This window comes from Nelumbo nucifera, chromosome 1 (assembly GCF_055504915.1).
Source record: "Nelumbo nucifera cultivar China Antique chromosome 1, China Antique-T2T, whole genome shotgun sequence".
Taxonomy (NCBI): Eukaryota; Viridiplantae; Streptophyta; class Magnoliopsida; order Proteales; family Nelumbonaceae; genus Nelumbo; species Nelumbo nucifera.
In genome coordinates, this window is record NC_142649.1 from 191,118,055 (window position 1) to 191,135,735 (window position 17,681).

Here is a 17,681-nt window from a genome sequence, read left to right on the forward strand (position 1 = left end):
AATGGTGTGGCTGAACGAAAGAACCAACATCTCCTTGAAGTGGCTCGGGGTTTACTACTCCATATGAATGTCCCCAAACGTTTTTGGTTTGAGGCTGTTCTTTGTTCTACCTACCTCATTAACCGTATGCCCTCTCGTTGGTTAGAGTACAAAGCCCCACATCAGCTTCTCTTTCCTAAGGCCCTTCTTCCCATTCCTCCTCGTGTATTTGGTTGTCGGTGCTTTGTCCAAAATCTGTCTCCCACTCGTGGGAAATTGGATTCTCGTGCTATTCCTTGCATATTCCTTGGGTACTCCTTCACTCAAAAGGGATACTGTTGTTTTGATCCTGTTTCTCAAAAATTCTGTCTCCATAGATGTTTCTTTCTTTGAGGATGAGCCTTTCTTTCCTGTTTCTCCTCAGGGGGAGTGTAGGCATGAGGAGAAACTGGTTCAGCTCCCTCCTCTTTCTGATCCTCCGCCCTTTCGTGTCTTCTTTCGTCATCGCAAAGGCCAACCAAATTCAAGAGCTGTGGGGAATCTAGAAGTTGTACCTCCAGTGCCATCAAACTCCTCGGGGGAGGATCATATCCACTCGGGTAACTTGGCTCGCAATGATGTTCCTAATTCTATTGAAATTGATACCTCTGCTGCTAATGACCTTGACCTCCCTATTGCTCATAGGAAAGGTGTTAGATTGTGCACCACTAAACACCCCATTTCCAACTTTGTTTCCTATGAGAACATTTCACCCTCTTTTCGTGCTTTTCTTACCTCTATTGACAGTGTCCCTATCCCCAAGAATGTGGTAGAAGCTCTTTCAATACCTGAATTTACAGATGCCATGAAGGAAGAAATTAATGCCCTTCATAAAAATGGCACATGGAAACTTGTAGATCTTCCCAAGGGAAAAGATCCAGTTGGATGTAAATGGGTGTTCACTGTCAAACATAGGGCTGATGGAATGGTGGAGAGGTATAAAGCTCACTTAGTGGCAAAGGGGTTTACTCAAGTGTACGGAGTTGATTATGCATAAACTTTTGCTCCTGTTGCCAAGATGAACTCCATTAGAGTTCTATTCTCTCTTGCTGCTAATCTAGATTGGGATCTACATCAGCTTGATATCAAGAATGCATTCTTGAATGGTGATCTTGAAGAGGAAGTTTACATGATACAACCTCCTGGTTTCCAGGCTCAAGGCAATGAACAGAAGGTGTGCAAGTTGAAGAAGTCTTTATACGGGCTGAAACAATCACCAAGAGCTTGGTTCAGCAGATTTCATGTTGCGGTTCAGCAGAAAGGATACAAGCAATGTCAATCAGATCACACACTGTTTGTGAAAAGAGGAGAAGGTAAAATGGTTGCTTTAATAGTATATGTTGATGATATAATTGTTACTGGTGACTGGAAGGATGAAATCCAGAGGTTGAACAGTTTCCTTGCCACTCAGTTTGAAGTGAAGGATCTAGGGCCTCCCAGATACTTCCTTGGAATTGAAGTTGCCCGCTCAAAAAGGGGTATCTTCATTTCCCAAAGGAAATATGTCCTAGATTTACTTCAGGACACTGGAAAGATGGGAGTGAAGCCAGTTGACTCTCCCATTGATCCCAACCATAAATTAGGTGACAGCCAACGTGAACCTCTCAAGGATGTGAAACAGTTTCAGAGACTTGTAGGGAGATTGTTATATCTTTCTATGACCCGCCCAGACATTGCTTATGTTGTTGGTGTCCTTAGCCAGTTCATACATGCACCTAGGTCCACTCATTTTGAAGCAGCAGAAAGAATCCTCCGATATCTAAAAAGGTTTCTTGGTGCTGGCTTGTTATTTCAAAGACACGGACGGGCATTTGAAAGTTGAAGTGTATACAGATGCAGATTGGGTTGGATCTCAAAATGACAGAAAGTCTACTAGTGGCTACTGCACCTTTATAGGAGGGAACCTTGTTACCTGGAGAAGTAAGAAGCAAAATGTGGTGGCTAGATCTAGTGCTGAAGCTGAATATCGTGCAATGGCTCACGGAGTAGCTAAAAGTATGTGGATAAAGAATCTGTTGGGTGAGTTGGGTTTCTCAGTGGACAAGCCTATGACTCTATTCTGTGATAACAAAGCAACCATAAAAATTGCTGCTAACCTAGTGCTACATGATAGAACAAAACACATCGAAGTTGACAAGCATTTTATCAGAGAGAAAGTCATCACAGGCAAAGTGTGTACTCCCTATGTCAGCTCTGAGAACCAATTTGCAGACATCTTTACAAAAGGACTACACCACTCAAGACATCATGATCTTTGTGACAAGTTGGGCATGATTGATATCTATGCTCCAACTTGAGGGGGAGTGTTGACAAATGTTGTTGTATATATGTTTGGTACCGCAAGGGTACTTTTGTAATCTCTTCATTCTTTAAGTTGTACGGCCATCCTAGTATAAATAATAACATACTGCACGCCTGCAGTATTCTTTTTGGGCTCTCAGTCCTCTTGCCTCTCCTCTCTCCCTTTCTCTTGTTCAACAATAAGCAAGTGTATATGGTTCAGCCTCCCGGGTTTCAAGTGCAAGGTAGCGAGGACAAAGCTTGTCGGTTGAAAAAGTCCTTATATGGATTGAAACAATCCCCTCGGGCTTGGTTTGAGAGGTTTAATTGTGTTGTCCATCAGATTGGTTTTGAGTAGTGCCAGGCTGATCATATGTTGTTTGTGAAAAGAAAAGGTGAATTGGTTGCAATTCTGATTGTGTATGTGGATAATATTGTAATCACAGGAAACTGAGAGGAAGAGATTCAAGAACTGAAGAAATTCTTAGTTTCACAGTTTGAAGTTAAAGATCTCTATTCTTTGAAATATTTTCTTGGCATTGGAGTTGCTTGATCTGACAAGGGTATCTTTATCGTGTTCGGATCTCCTGCCCACACAAACTCTGCCCACGTCTACCCACATAACATCGTAGCCACACATGGAGAACATCTCATCCTCCTGCATGGTATTATGCAGGGGGAGATGTTCCCAATTCACAAGGGTAGTGTGTTGTGAGTAGACGTGGGCAGGTGATCCGAAGTCATCTTTATCTCCCAACGGATGTATATTCTTGATTTGTTGAAGGACACAGGTAAGCTAGGATGTAAACAAGCTGACTCTCTAATGGATCCAAGTCATAAACTTGGAAGTTGTGAGGAGGAGATAGTTTCAGATGTTCATCAATATCAAAGACTCATTTGAAGGCTGTTATATCTTTCCATAACAAGACCAGATTTTACCTTTGTTGTAAGTGTTCTGAGTCAGTATATGCACTCACCTAAACCTACTCATTTCAAGGCTGCTGAGAGAGTTCTAGCCTATCTAAAAAGACACCCAGGTAGGGGTCTCCTCTTCACTAGACACGGTCATATGAGGGTGGAAGGATACACATATTCTGATTGGGATGGCTCTATTGATGATAGGAGATCTATACTGGTTATTGTACCTTTGTAGGAGGAAATCTTGTCACTTGGAGAAGTAAGAAACAGTCCGTAGTGGCAAAGTCAATTGCAGAAACCGAGTATAGAGCTATGTCTCAGGGTGTTGGTGAATAGGTGGGTGGCACCCTTATATTTATTTATAACACGATAGCGAAATAAGAAAGAGGAATTATAATAATGCTCTGGCACACTAACAAAAAATATCAAAAGAGGATACTGACAGAATGAAAATGAATTTATTTCCATTGGTTTGCAGAATGAAAATGTAAGTGGAAAATGGGCCCACCTTCCGTAATCTATCTATCTGTGCTTGATGGGGTCAGTTCTTTATATTGGTTATAATTTGGTGGGTTAGTTCAATTGGTAAGGTTGATAGACCCATCTCATGACTGGAGTCAGGGACAGTGATTTCTCATGTTTTGAAAATTTGAAGAATAATAAAAGGAGAAAGAGTCTTACCATCTATTTTAATGGCCTGATGTTTTGATAAGTATTTTTAAGAAACCACTAGGATACTTTAAGGTCATTTCTGAAACTAAGGGTGGTCTGAGTATTTGTCTGAATCCACAGGTGGAGTTTAAGTATTTAACCCAAAAAAAAAAAAAAAATTCTTTGCTAGTATACACACACACACATGAACATACATCTAAATTTGTATGTGCATATGTATACACAGAAAACAAGCACATGATTGAAAAAATGCAAGGCATAGAGGGAAAGGGAATACCACAATTTTATTCATTATGATATACTATGCATTATTCTGCCAGGTTTTGGTCTCTTTCTAGGTGGCTTAAAATCAGTTATTGGAAGTCTTAATACAAATGAAATTATCAAAAGCTGCATGATTACCTTATCTAGTTCTAGGTAGGGTTAGATGCATGTTTATTTTAGACACCTGAAGGATTCTGTTGGTACTTGATAAAGTTGGTTCACCTATATACCATCAGTTGTGTTGCACTATCAATATTATGGTTATGGTAAGTTCCATTTCTAAATCCATAACAAAGAGAGGGGGGCTAATTATACACTAGTGGCCCTAATCTCTGTTATTATGCAAAAACTACAATTCTGGTCAAAATAAATTCATATGATAGCTATACAAAGCACAGGATAGAGGTGTTTAAATTGAATTTGTTGTTTAAATTGAATTTGTTGATTAAATTTAAATAAATATATTAATTAGAAAGCCAAAAGAAGAAAAAGTAAAGAAATAACCTAAAGAATGACTAAATGATGCAAGGTTGCAACAATCATGCTATCATACAAATCATGCTTTTCTGATGCAGATTGCTGGGAAAATAAACAGACTCATCAGGGAACTGGGGCTTCGAGACCTTGGACAATTGGAGCAGGACCTAGTCTTTGGAGATGCAGGAGCAAAGGAAGTGATCAATTTTCTGAGGACAAATCAGGTGATATATCGAGTTTAATGAAAATTGATGCACTTTACTAATTACTACTAACCATACATTGTTCAGGGATGGTTGATAACTTGAATGTATTGGCAATGCAGGATGCTACCCCAGAAAATAAGTTGCGGTTATTAATGATATATTCAATTGTTTATCCAGAGAAATTTGAAGCTGACAAAGGTGTAAAATTGATGCAGGCAAGTCCCTTTGCTATTATTTCCCAATTGGTCTGCAATTTCTGAATCCTTTTTGGGTGCAAAAGGCCATTGCCAAGTGCTAGTCCCAGATATCTAGGATCTTGGGAGGGGTAGACTTGGCATGGTCCTAACCTTTAGCATCTATAGTGCAAAATAGCTGCTGCTCAGACTTGAATTTTTATCATTACGTTTGTCAACCTGGATTTTACCATCACCAATCAATGGCCTCTCTAGAAAAGACTGGTGCTAAAATGGTATTATATTGTATGAAAAGTAAATTTCAACTTGTATCTAGGATTTCAGAATATAAAAGATAAGCAAAAGAAGTATGTACAGGGTAAGATAAGAGGATTTTGTGTGTTTTCCGAACTGCTTCTTGGATTGAAATCGACCTTGTCATTTACACAGCTTAGCATGTGAGATAATTTGAGCCTTTGCCAAATCCCTGTGATATTTGATCATGTTGGCAATTGTCTATATCCTTGCCAATACACTTTCCACACATTTAATGGGATTGACTAAGTCCTTGGCCTCTAAAGGCCATTGAATTTTGTCTTTGATCATCCAGATCTCGTTGTTGGCTCTATCATGAATTAGAGGTAAATCTGAAAGGAGGAAACTAGTAAAACTTAAAAAACGACCTAATAGTAGAAGATGGAATTTAGATGAAAGGACTAATGATGTGTGTCTTGAAATGACCAACTGTATGAAGAAAAGTACCAAAACGGTTTTAAGAGAATCTAGAGGTAAATCTGAAAGGAGGAAACTAGTAAAACTTAAAAAACGACCTAATAGTAGAAGATGGAATTTAGATGAAAGGACTAATGATGTGTGTCTTGAAATGACCAACTGTATGAAAAAAAGTACCAAAACGGTTTTAAGAGAATCTAGAGGAAAATGTCAAGGCTCTAAAGAAACTTGGTGGTGGAATAATAAGGTTTAAACATAAGTAAAGCAAAACAGAAAACTTAAAAATATTAAAAAAAAAAAACAGAAAAGTAAGTTAAAAGGAGAGTAAAGATAAATTTAAGGCATGTGATGTACTCCATCATAAACTAGTTACTTAATAGAGAGAGAGAGAGAATGGAATTTATAAAATTGCAACTATGAGAGAGAAAATGTGGAGATTTATACCATGTTAGATGCATCGATGAAGAAGATCATATAGCCTTGGTAAACGATAATGGAATCAAGAAAAGATAGAGAAGCTATTTTCTAAAATTACTAAGTAATGAATATATGGAGGGTTCTTACTGATAATTAAAATTTCTGTTCTTTTAAACATATTTTTGTAACAAGTTACTTATTAAATAGGCTGCAAGCCTAGCATTACCAGAATCATGTCTGATACTTATCAGAGACAATACAAGATACTGCATGAATACTTCTAGATGTAATCTATGGCATTAACAAATTAAGATATGTAAAGTGGTATGTTTTAACAAGTTATTCTATAAAAATATTTCCACTTGTTATAAATTTAATTAAAATATTTGCACATGTTGGATATTGACTACCATTAATAATTTTTTCCTGAAAAGTAATGTATTATACATATATATAAGTCAAACCAAATCAGATTGCACTGAATCAGATAAGTGGATCCATACTCAATCCAATTATGAATGAATCAAGTTTGTTTTACCCTTAATTTGATCAAATTCAAATTCAAATTTGGAACGAATAATGTTTGTATCCATATCTTTATCATGTCCACATGAATATTTAAATTTGCTAAATTCTATAAATAAATAATGCTGAACGGAAAATTATCTTTTTCTGCCATATTAATAATTTTGGTTAGAACTTACAAGAAGCTACCACAAGAAAAAACAAATTGGTTTTAATTTTAAATGCATCCTTCAAAAGGCCATATTTTTCTAGCCTTGAAATTTTATTATTATTATTATTATTATTATTATTATTATTATTATTATTATTTTTAATTGTTACATGCAAATGCATGTACTCTTTTACTGCTTGGTAATAAAATGAGGGTCTAGAAGAGCTGGGGGTAGACCAAAAAGGACATCAGATGAAGTAATGAGAAATGATTTAAGAGCCCATAATCTAACAATGGATATGATGCTGAACAGAGCGGAATGGCAGAGCAGGATTCATGTAGTTGACCTTATATAGTTGGGACAAGGCTTAGTTGAGTTGAGTTGAGTTGAGATGCATCTCAATTCAATGTTGTTTTCAACCATATTTTAGTCATCAGTCCCTCAAAATAGAGTGTGTACCCTGCAAAGAACAAATTTACAAGAACATTTCTTGTAGTCATTGCTTTTTAAAAGTTTGAAGTAAAAAAAAAAAAATACATTTATAGTTACAACAATTATTTTCGTTTTCTTGTATATGTTTTTCCTTATTGAAAGTTTCCATTACCTATCAAAAATTTGTAAAATCGAAATTATATTTCACATTGATTTAAGTGATTAGATTGAAAAGAAAACAGCAATAAAAGAGTTGATTTCTCACAAGAAATTGATAAGAAAAGGAAGAAGGAAGAATACAGCAATAAGAAGAGAAGAAAGATGGAGAAAGGATGGAGGAGAGGAGTTATCGTATCACTCCAGCCTCCCTTAGTCACTTTTATTAATTCTGTTATTAACAAATGGTGGAATTGCATAGATGCCCTTAATAGGGCATACGACTCATGAAACATAAATAAGTAAGAATAGGAGGCTCATATACTTAAAGCACATTAAGAAAAGACAACTAATAACAGAACAAATAATAAAGAACACTAAGGCCCATCTGGCCCAATATCTCTACATGACTGATGAGTCTAATTACCATCTTTGATGCGTTTATGTGAAATACCTAGCATTATCTAACAAGTTGGGGGACTTATTTTGTTATAAGAGTTCAAATATATGTGACACTTGTACATGTTTGGTGATATGTCCCATTTGACCCAATCCACTGGTAGAAGTTCCTTCTACTGTTAGTGGGATTCTTATCAAATTGTGCCTTATTAAAAATATCATGCTAATATGACTATAGGTATCAGATATTTTAACATTCATGTTTCTATTTTGTTTGTATGTTATTCTGGAACTCTATAAATTGATGAACCGGGTTGGAACACAATAAAAATTTAGAACACAGGAAATGAACTTGATTTAAAAGCATAATTAGATGCAGACATACATTTTAGTATCTAATAATATATAAAAAAATTCCTAACAGGTTATTCATTAGTAGACATTGAGGAATGTTTGTTGTAAACCATTTAACCAAGTTGGTTCCCCAAATAAAACTAAATAACATAAGTTATTTTTCATAATGGGACCTGTTATATCAACAACATTTCGGGATCCTAGGGTTTGCCATGGATTTTGGATCTCCTACCCAGGGAAACCAGGAATATGTGGCAAATATAGTGATATTTGAATATGTTATTACTCATATTTACTACTAAAAGCATATAAGGACCTTTGTCAGCCTTACAGTTTAGAAGAAACTAGGTGTTGGCAAAATTAAATTCCATGATATAGGTAATGACTTTCAGTAGTACTTACATTACTTATACCTATTTCTCAGTTAGTAATACTATCATAATTGATCTTTACATGCAAACTATTATGAAAACTATCCCTTTTTCTTCATTCCAGTTAGCAAAATTGTCACCTGATGATATGAAAGCTGTGAATAATATGAGATTACTTGAGCGACAATCAGATGCCAAAAAGGCCTCAATGGGGGGATTCTCTCTCAAATTTGACGCTCAAAAGGTAAATATAGTAATAGTGAAAATGCTTCATCCAAAATTGGGCACCTGACTATATATAGGATCTGAATCTGATTTTGATTATTTGTGTTCTTTGGTTGATTATCAGAAGAAGAATGCAGCTAGAAAGGATCGAACTGGTGAAGAAGAAGCGTGGCAACTATCAAGGTTTTACCCTATGATAGAGGTATACTTTAGATCAGGTTTATCAGTTTATGGCCTCTTTCCATCAGTTGCTTATGCCATTTAATCACATTTTTCTTGTTTTCTCTTAAATTTTATCTGCATTCCCTCATAGTTGGTATTTGGAATAGATATAGATATTCATAATGTGTACTGAAAGTAGTGGGATTAGCTAGCATTATTTTGATCATTTGTTATATGAACCTTGTCAATACCATATTCGGGTTACATAGTCATGTCTGTTATTCATTTCCAGGCTGGAAAAGTGGGAAAAAAACCTAAGAGTAAGAATTCTAGAGACATCTTAATTGGTTACTTAAAATTTTTCATTTAAGAAGGGAAGTATGTAGAATTTATTCATTTATATGTCTTCTCCATCTTCGCATTATACTTTTAATTTATTGATAAGCTTATGGTTGATCATGTTTCTTTTGTATCATAGTGTGGTGAAGACTCATGAGGTTTGCTATGGGTGAATAATGTATTAGGGCCCAGAAAATATGATTGAAGATATAGATATCTGTGGTCAAGTCTGATTAAAAATCAGTATGATGTGGCATGAATTTTCTGTAAGAGGCATGATCATGGTTTGATATTTCACTATCCTGAGAAATTTTGCTCCAAGGAAGTGTGGACATGTTCTTTTGAAATATTAAAAAAAACTGAGAATTTAGGGAAATTTAGGAAAAAAATTAAGGGTCAAACTTAAAAGGAACATAGCATGCCTTCAATTGAATGAAATATGAAAGTTGGACGAAAAATGAAAATTTTGGTCTAACTATAGAAGTTTTATGATGTTTATTTTAATGTTGATAAATGATTTCCTTAGATGATGATGACGATGATGATATATGATTTTTATTTTTTTAAGAGAGAGCCAAGAATCAAGGAGGTCTATTGAATGGATTTGAATAAATTGTTAATGCAAGCAAGAAATTGGGGTTTTTCATTATGGGAGAGAAGTATTAGGTGATTGGATTCTATCATACGATCACAGAAAGGCATTCTGTTATTTTTTTTTTTTTTGGGCGGGGGGGGATGTGGTGGTGTTCTTAGAAGGGTTTTGGGAGGAGGATATTGGTGGACTGAAATAATATGATATTACTTGGAAAGCTGTGGAGGATGCAAACTGCATGTTGAATAGAAAAAATTCCTTTTGTAGAGGCTAAAGGAGAGGCAACAAAGGTGACTGTTTCATGGGATGAATATCAAGAACATTGTAAGGTTTCCCATGTGGTAGACTGAAATAATATGATATTACTTGGAAAGGTGTAGAGGATGCAAACTGCATGTTGAATAGAAAAAATTCCTTTTGTAGAGGCAAAAGGAGAGGCAACAGAGGTGACCGTTTCATGGGATGAATATCAAGGACATTGGAAGGTTGTCCATGTGGTTGGCCAGTTAGTTTCCTTATTTATTCTGTTTTGTTAGTCTAGTGGCCTCTAGGTGTTGAGGGGATTGTGGTGGCTCTTCATGCTGATGATCTGTATTATCCCTTCCTTGGGTTATGCTGAATATTTCTTGCCACATTCTTTTGGCAAGCTCTGGGTTCTCTCTGGGGTGTTGAAAGGTTGGCCATGGTTGTTATTTTGTGGGTTTACTTGTTTTGATGCTTTCAGAGAATTAGTCACAACAGAGTTAAGTCCTAAACTATCTCCAGCTAGGTAATGCCTAGGTGTTTTGGGCTCGCTAGATTAGGCATGGCTTGGGTGATAGGTAACAACTTATATAGAAAACTTGATAATTATAAAATATATATATATTATTGCAAAACAAAGGGTAAAGCATAGAATGAATTACTCTTCTATAAAGAGATATCAAGCATTTCGCTAAGAATCAAGTTTGCTAACAAATAGATGCCAGATAATAGTTGTTAGAAGAACGGAAGAACTATATTGAATCTATCCTAGAGAATTCTGACATTCCAAGTTTAAATCATCATCATCATCCATGCCTTATCCCAATTATATGGGGTCGGCTATACTCCAAGCTTAAATTGAACAAGGCAATTAGGCATGTGTGTTCCCAATATTTTACAATCATAGCCTAACCAGAAAAAACTCAACTCAACTCAACCTTAATCCCAACTATTTGGGGTCGGCTAACCAGAAATACCAGATATAGAAATAAATTTTATATCCATCAAAGAGAAACCTGATTCTCCAAATGTAGGTTCTCACTTTCACATCACATAAGGCTAGATACAAATATTGATGTAGGAAATGTGTAATGTAGCATATGATATCAGAGACTGTATTGTGTCCACTGTTTCAAGAGTTTGCAGGTGCCTTAGTGGAGGTTTTCTGGAAAAGGAAAAAAAAGAAAAAGAAGAAAAGGAAAGTTGAATGAGAAAAATTGGCTGTGATAGGATAGAGTCTGACCATCTTTCCCAACAACAGAGACTGGATGAGGACCTAACATTTGACTCTCTCTCTCTCTCTCTCTCTCTCTCTCTCTCTCTCTCTCTCTCTCTCTCTCTCTCTCTCTCTCTCGCTCGCTTGCTCGCTCTCTAATTCCATCCAAAATATTTGTTGCACATGACACCTATTATTATATTAAGGAGCCATTCCATCAAATATGGGGATATAATTCTTTTATATATTTGTTTTTTTTTAAATTAAATACCGTCTCCTAATTACTTAGATCTTTTTGAGTTTAACTAAATATTTTTTTATCCTGGAAAACTTTCACTATATGATTTTTCAATTACTATCTACACATATTTATAAGTGTTTATGCGCTAAAGTATACTCTGGATGTCTCTATAAGGAATCAGGGTGCCATTTTGGGAGCATATCATGTCCAAAAAGGGTATTCTGAGCATATATGGGTATCCAGGTATCATAGGTTATAGGTAGTTATTCTGATAAATTCTTGAAATTGAGATCTCTGAGAATGATATGTGTAGCGGATTTTTTAACTGGAAAATTTTGTAGTACTTTTTTTCGAAATTTACTGTATCAGTTATAAAAATCGTTACCCATAGTAAGAACAGCCTCCTCTTGATGGCCACTGACTGCTGATCTGAACATTCTTTCCAACTGAAAATGTTACCCATATATCACAAGGACACTTCTTGATAGGGAATTTACACTAAAAATCGAAGCATCTGATAAAAATAGCACTTTTATATAGGTATATCAAGGTATCATAGTCTGTATTTTCAGAGTACCCTCCCAAGACCCCAGGTAAATGATATCAGCATTTGGTAATTGCCATGACATCAGTGTTATACAGTAATATGGGACTTATCTTACAATTAAAACCACTAGGTAAGCCAGTTACCCCAATCCCAACCACAATGTGGTTTGCAGAGGTTCCTTCTGTCTGCTTGGTGATATTAGAACTTCCAAGTTCTGGAGATAACCACTTGAGGATCACTATAGGATCATTTTTAGTTAAGCATGTTATTTACCTTTCTTGTTATACTAGGTAAAACCAGATACTCCCAGATAGTGTTTTTTTTTTAAAAAACTAAATGTAAAACCAGATACTCCCTTTATCTTTTTCTGTTTCTCTTGATGGGTGGGAATTTAATCTCCACCTAATTACTTCCCTTTCAACTGCCTTGTAAACCAATAATTTGACACCCTGCATCTTCCCAGTCATCTGCACCAAGTTTTTCCTACTTTATGCTGTAAGATTGGATCTAGTATGCAGCAAATTATTTACATTTGAAAGTGATTAGATATTTCATGCAAAGATTTGTATTTCTGTTTATGATCTGTTCCAACTTTTATTCTTGCCTCTTGAAGGAGATTATTGAAAAACTTAGCAAAGGTGACCTATCAAAGGATGACTACTCATGTATGAATGACCCAAGTCCCACTGTCCACGGCGGAACCCGAGGTGCATCAGTACGGACAACTCAAATTCCAGCTGCTCATTCAATTAGATCAAGGCGGACAGCTACATGGGCCCGTCCCCGTCATTCAGATGATGGGTGTTCAAGGTACTCTTACAATTCTTCTCTTTAAGGTTGCCTTTGTAGTCTGCATTCTTTGTGAATTGCATGCATGATGTGGGGTTGACCATCAGATTGGATAACCCATATCTTTTCCTGCCTATGTATACTATGCTACCCAGAATCCTATAAATGCCAAGTGTACGGTGTACCAGTTTCAGACATGATACTTACTAGATATTGCACAAACACTTCTAGATGTACTCTATAGCATTGGTGTTTTTAGAATATGTAAAATGGTATGTTCTAATAAATTATAGTATAAATTCTGTAGATATTAGAATTTTAATTAAATTTGACAATACATTATTGAGAACTAACATTTAGCTTCAAAAGCTAGATGTAAAAGCATGATCTACGCACATTATATGGGATACCAATACTTGTATCCATGTCCAGGGTTTTAGAAAATAAATAGCCTGTATCCCTGTTCCTTGTGTCCATTTGTTCTTTTGTATCTGGGAATCATAGTATGCGTGTACTTCCTGTATAGATGGTGATGATCATCTAATTGAGTTTGTACTGTGGTTATTCAATTTGTCCACCTTAAAAAACGAGAGGATTTTAATCTTGGCTTTCTCACTGTTTTCACCTCCAATTGAAACAATGAAGTTCCTTGACCGTTGGGTTTTCATATTCTTCTTTCTCTTGCATTGCTACTGTAGTGACTCAGTACTGAAGAATGCATTAAATGATTTCAAAAATATGGGCCAGCGTATCTTTGTATTTATCATAGGTGGAGCTACTAGATCTGAGGTAATAATATTTCAGCAGCAGCTTTTTATTTACAAATTCTACAGTTCGGTTGCATGTGCTGGCACACTGTTCTTATCAAATATCATTTTGTTTGTATTTATCAGTTACGTGTTTGTCACAAGCTCACAACAAAGTTGAAGAGGGAGGTTATTCTAGGCTCTTCTAGCATTGATGATCCACCACAATTTATATCGGTAAGAGCATTCTTCCATTAAATCCATATTTAGTGGAACAGCATCCACCACTAGTGGGCAAAAAATCAGTTGATTTTGTTTCACTGCCACCAGGCACCATGGAGGTTTATCTGAACCAAAATCAGCTTGAAACTTGATCCATCTACACTTCATCAATACATGTTTGAAGTGTGGAATGAAGTTCTATTACAACTCTAAGAATGCTCTGGAAATATATGCATAAATCAGATGGAAAGCCTTCTGATCATACTAATCTTTTGTTTAGATACTATCTTGGGAAGGAATACTCAATATAGGTTACTATCCTCTAAATATGCAAGATATAACAAGGCAGGGGCCCCAGATTGTGACTATGGGTCTCACAGCACTGGACATGAGAGAATTGTTTCTCTATATGTAGAATTAGGCTCTCTGTATTGACAATGCAGGAGAAAAAAAAACTGCCTTGATGTGATTTTCCACACATGGCAGCTGCAGTGGCAGTTCCAGAGGGTTCACAGCATCTCATCCTCTCCACATTTGGTAAATTTTAGCCCAGTAGCTTTCCACCGTGAGAAAGGTTTAACAGGCTGAAATTAGCTCTTTGGGAAAAGGTGGGGTGGAAAAGGACTTGGACCTCAACTTCCAATCCACGTACAGAATATCCATAAGTCTAGCTTAGTTTCTCCAATGAGAAAGAACTCTTGATCTAATAACAGTAAAAAAAGAGATCAAGCTATTGCCAACTTCTGATGTCTTTGCATCCAAACTGCAGAAACTAAAGATGTTGACAACAAAAGAACTTTCAGTGGATGATATTCGAATCTAAATTTGTGGATGCCTTGGGATGCTTGAGGCACACTTATGCTTTTAATGCCATCTGGCTGGCTTTCGCATCTTAATCATGGATACCATAGATCCACATTGCTTCTCCCATATCCTTTTTCTTTTCTTTTTCTCAGTATTGGGCAAATTTTTGGTTGAAAAATAGCTTGCTTGAAGCACAAGGTAGGAGCCAGAGTTGAGAGGACAGAATTGACTGTTCGGTCTGGCATTTTTCTTAATGGTGTTCCCACCCTTGGTGTTGTAATTGATAGGCTGAAAGCCACTGAATGATTCATATTGTATATAATGTCTTGCCATATGATGTACAAGCATAATTGGCTGCATGATATTGTACATGTATCCTGGAAGGTACAAGTATTAGGCACCTTGTGAGTATGGTTATTTATTTATTTTTTAAACTTGTTGCAAAGGGAATTGGCCAGATATAATTTGTTTATTTATTCAAAAGGAATATAATGAGAATCTCCTTTACTCGGTTTGAGGTATGTCCTTAATCCTTCCCGTTTATGACATTCATGGTTGAGTAGACAACTATGAATTATGTTGAGAGGAAACACCAATGTAGCTTAGAATTTTTGAAAACATGAGAGGTATGGCCTTATTATCCACCGTGGGCTTCATGTTGACCTTGTTACCTCCAAAAAGGATCCAGAGTTTTCACTTCCATGAATTTATGTTGGCAAAATCAGAAAAATCAGAAAGGCACTGTTTCTTCATTGTCTCATTTTATACTTTCTTTTTTCATTCCTTCTACTGGGAAACACAAATCAATTTCGTGGTTGTGCCATCAACCACATCGTTTCAGTAGTAGGAGCTCTTTCATGGGAACTCTGATCTAGGTTCTTAGATCAATTAGGTTAACTTCTCTAATATTAGACCAATCATGATATACTATGTCAGATCCTATGTGTCAGGTTGACCTAGGGGAGGAGAGGGGGGGGGGGGCATTCTTGTTTCATTTGGTCTACAAGCACAGCCTTATGCTATTTCTAATATGGCTTTTTTCTTAATACAAGCAACTAAGAAACATTGTCCACTAATGTAAGTATGATATGGCAGTTATAAGGTGTCTCATGCACCAGTAAACATGATTTACTGATGTTTCTATTTAACGATGAATCGATGATTGTACAATTAAAAGTAAATAGTGAAAGTACTTGTACAGATAGATCATACCATATTCGAATTGGCCTAGATGGGTAGCGAGCCAGAGTTCCTACCGAACCACCATAAACAAAACACCCTCTTTTGCATTGTTTGGCTCCAAAGAAAAAATTATCACTTCCAAAAAATGAGTATACGATCCTAGTGTACCATGGCCTAGTATCCTCCACTTCCCATATCTAGATGAATAGCGAGGGAGGTGGTTGTAGACAGGGGTGGAGCCAATTATCTTAGTGGGGGGTCTTTGCCCCTCCCCCCCAAAGGATAATAAATAAATAAATATACACTTTCTTTAAACAAAATTGTAATAGACCCAAACCTTGTCAGATCATTTTTCCCTTAAACCCTACTACTCCCTATCTCCCCTACCTCACTTTTTTGTTTAACACTTTAATTCCTGCCCGCCCCTCCCCAAAAAAAAAGGAAAGCAAAATTTCTGTAGTGTGGTTTCAAGGCTCTATGTTCAAAAACGGGGAAAAAGGAGAACAGCAATTTAGCCAAAATTCATTTTAAATAGGATTAATTCAGTGAATTTTCCATTGGAGCAATAAGTGGACTTGCATTTAGTCCTTTTTGGTAATTAAGTGGCATTTTATTACTATTAATTGCATATTTCAATCTGTTAACAATCCCTCGTTTTCATCAAGAAACTAAATCAATAAATTAGTAAAATCATATCAATATAGATCTGGGCAATACTCAGGTTTGTTTCTCACAAATTTGATTATGGGTGAATTTTATGAAATCCAAATGTATTTTATAGGGATGAATCACAGAATCCCTCTCAAAGTTACAGGTTCTTGTCCTTTATCTGGCCTTGGAAATGGAATTCTATATTTACACGAATAATTATAAATCAAATAATTAAAAATATTGAAACGGTGGCAGTGGCATAAGACAAACAACTGTCTGATGTTGCTTTATTTATATAACTAGTGAATGACCCCGTACTAAGTACGAGGAATCAATAATGTTAAAATTACATTATGGAATCAATGTTGTTAAATTTATATTTATTAATATTTTAAATAATTATTAAAATTTTAAGAAATATTTATTTCAGAAAATAGTTTTTCAACAATTATTAGAATATGGATAGTTGTCTTTTGTTATGATACGTAGAGGGTTAACTGAGATTGATAGAATGTAGGCAGAAGTGATTGTGGATAACTACTTTTGCATTTTATGCACTTTTTTAGGGATGTATTGAAAATTGTGGTAGTGGGTTGTGGGCTTTAGCAGGAATTTCTCAAAAATTGTCATACGTCTAGCTTTCTAGAAAATGAGAAAGCCATTTATCTGGATGGTGGTAGTGGGCTGTGTGGGCTTTAACAACAACTTCTCAGAAAACGTCATGTGTCTAAATTTGAAAAAACCACGTGTTTGAATGTGGGGGACTGTAGTTTGCAAGCCTTCCTTTAATATATATATATAGAATTGGATGGTAGGAAACCGCTCTCCACTGGCCCAGACGATCTACCCACGTTTGGCCTATTACATTCACACTAATTAATCTAGGGTCTGTTTAGTTTTATTACCATTTATTAGAGAAATGTTTTATGTGGGTTTTTTTTTTGAAAATTGAGGCAAAATGTTTCTCCCTAAAAATCTAGGACAAATGACAGCTCAGCACCACTAGAGGTGCAATCAAGTCGAGCCAAGCTGAGTCGAATTTTTATATGACTTAGCTTGATTCAACTAAAATATTGTTAAGCTCAGATTCAAGTTTGAACTCGATTTGAGCTCTATTTCCTCTTGACTTTCTAAGCTTGATTTGATTAGCTCGAATTGATTCATTCTTATATTACT

At 35.9% G+C, this 17,681-nt stretch overlaps 1 protein-coding gene across 1 annotated transcript in view; it reads left to right on the top strand.

Annotated features, from left to right (window-relative positions):
• The window catches only part of LOC104596250 (SNARE-interacting protein KEULE-like), a 100,409-nt gene extending 85,216 nt beyond the window's left edge, over positions 1 to 15,193 (top strand). Inside the window, exons 14-21 of the mRNA XM_010257334.3 lie at positions 4,728 to 4,853; positions 4,955 to 5,050; positions 8,671 to 8,790; positions 8,896 to 8,973; positions 12,725 to 12,921; positions 13,599 to 13,689; positions 13,794 to 13,883; positions 14,638 to 15,193. Of these exons, the coding sequence (XP_010255636.1) occupies positions 4,728 to 4,853; positions 4,955 to 5,050; positions 8,671 to 8,790; positions 8,896 to 8,973; positions 12,725 to 12,921; positions 13,599 to 13,689; positions 13,794 to 13,883; positions 14,638 to 14,691 (852 nt within the window). The 3' untranslated portion in view covers positions 14,692 to 15,193. The remainder of the gene's footprint in view (positions 1 to 4,727; positions 4,854 to 4,954; positions 5,051 to 8,670; positions 8,791 to 8,895; positions 8,974 to 12,724; positions 12,922 to 13,598; positions 13,690 to 13,793; positions 13,884 to 14,637) is intronic.
• Positions 15,194 to 17,681: the final 2,488 nt, after the last annotated feature.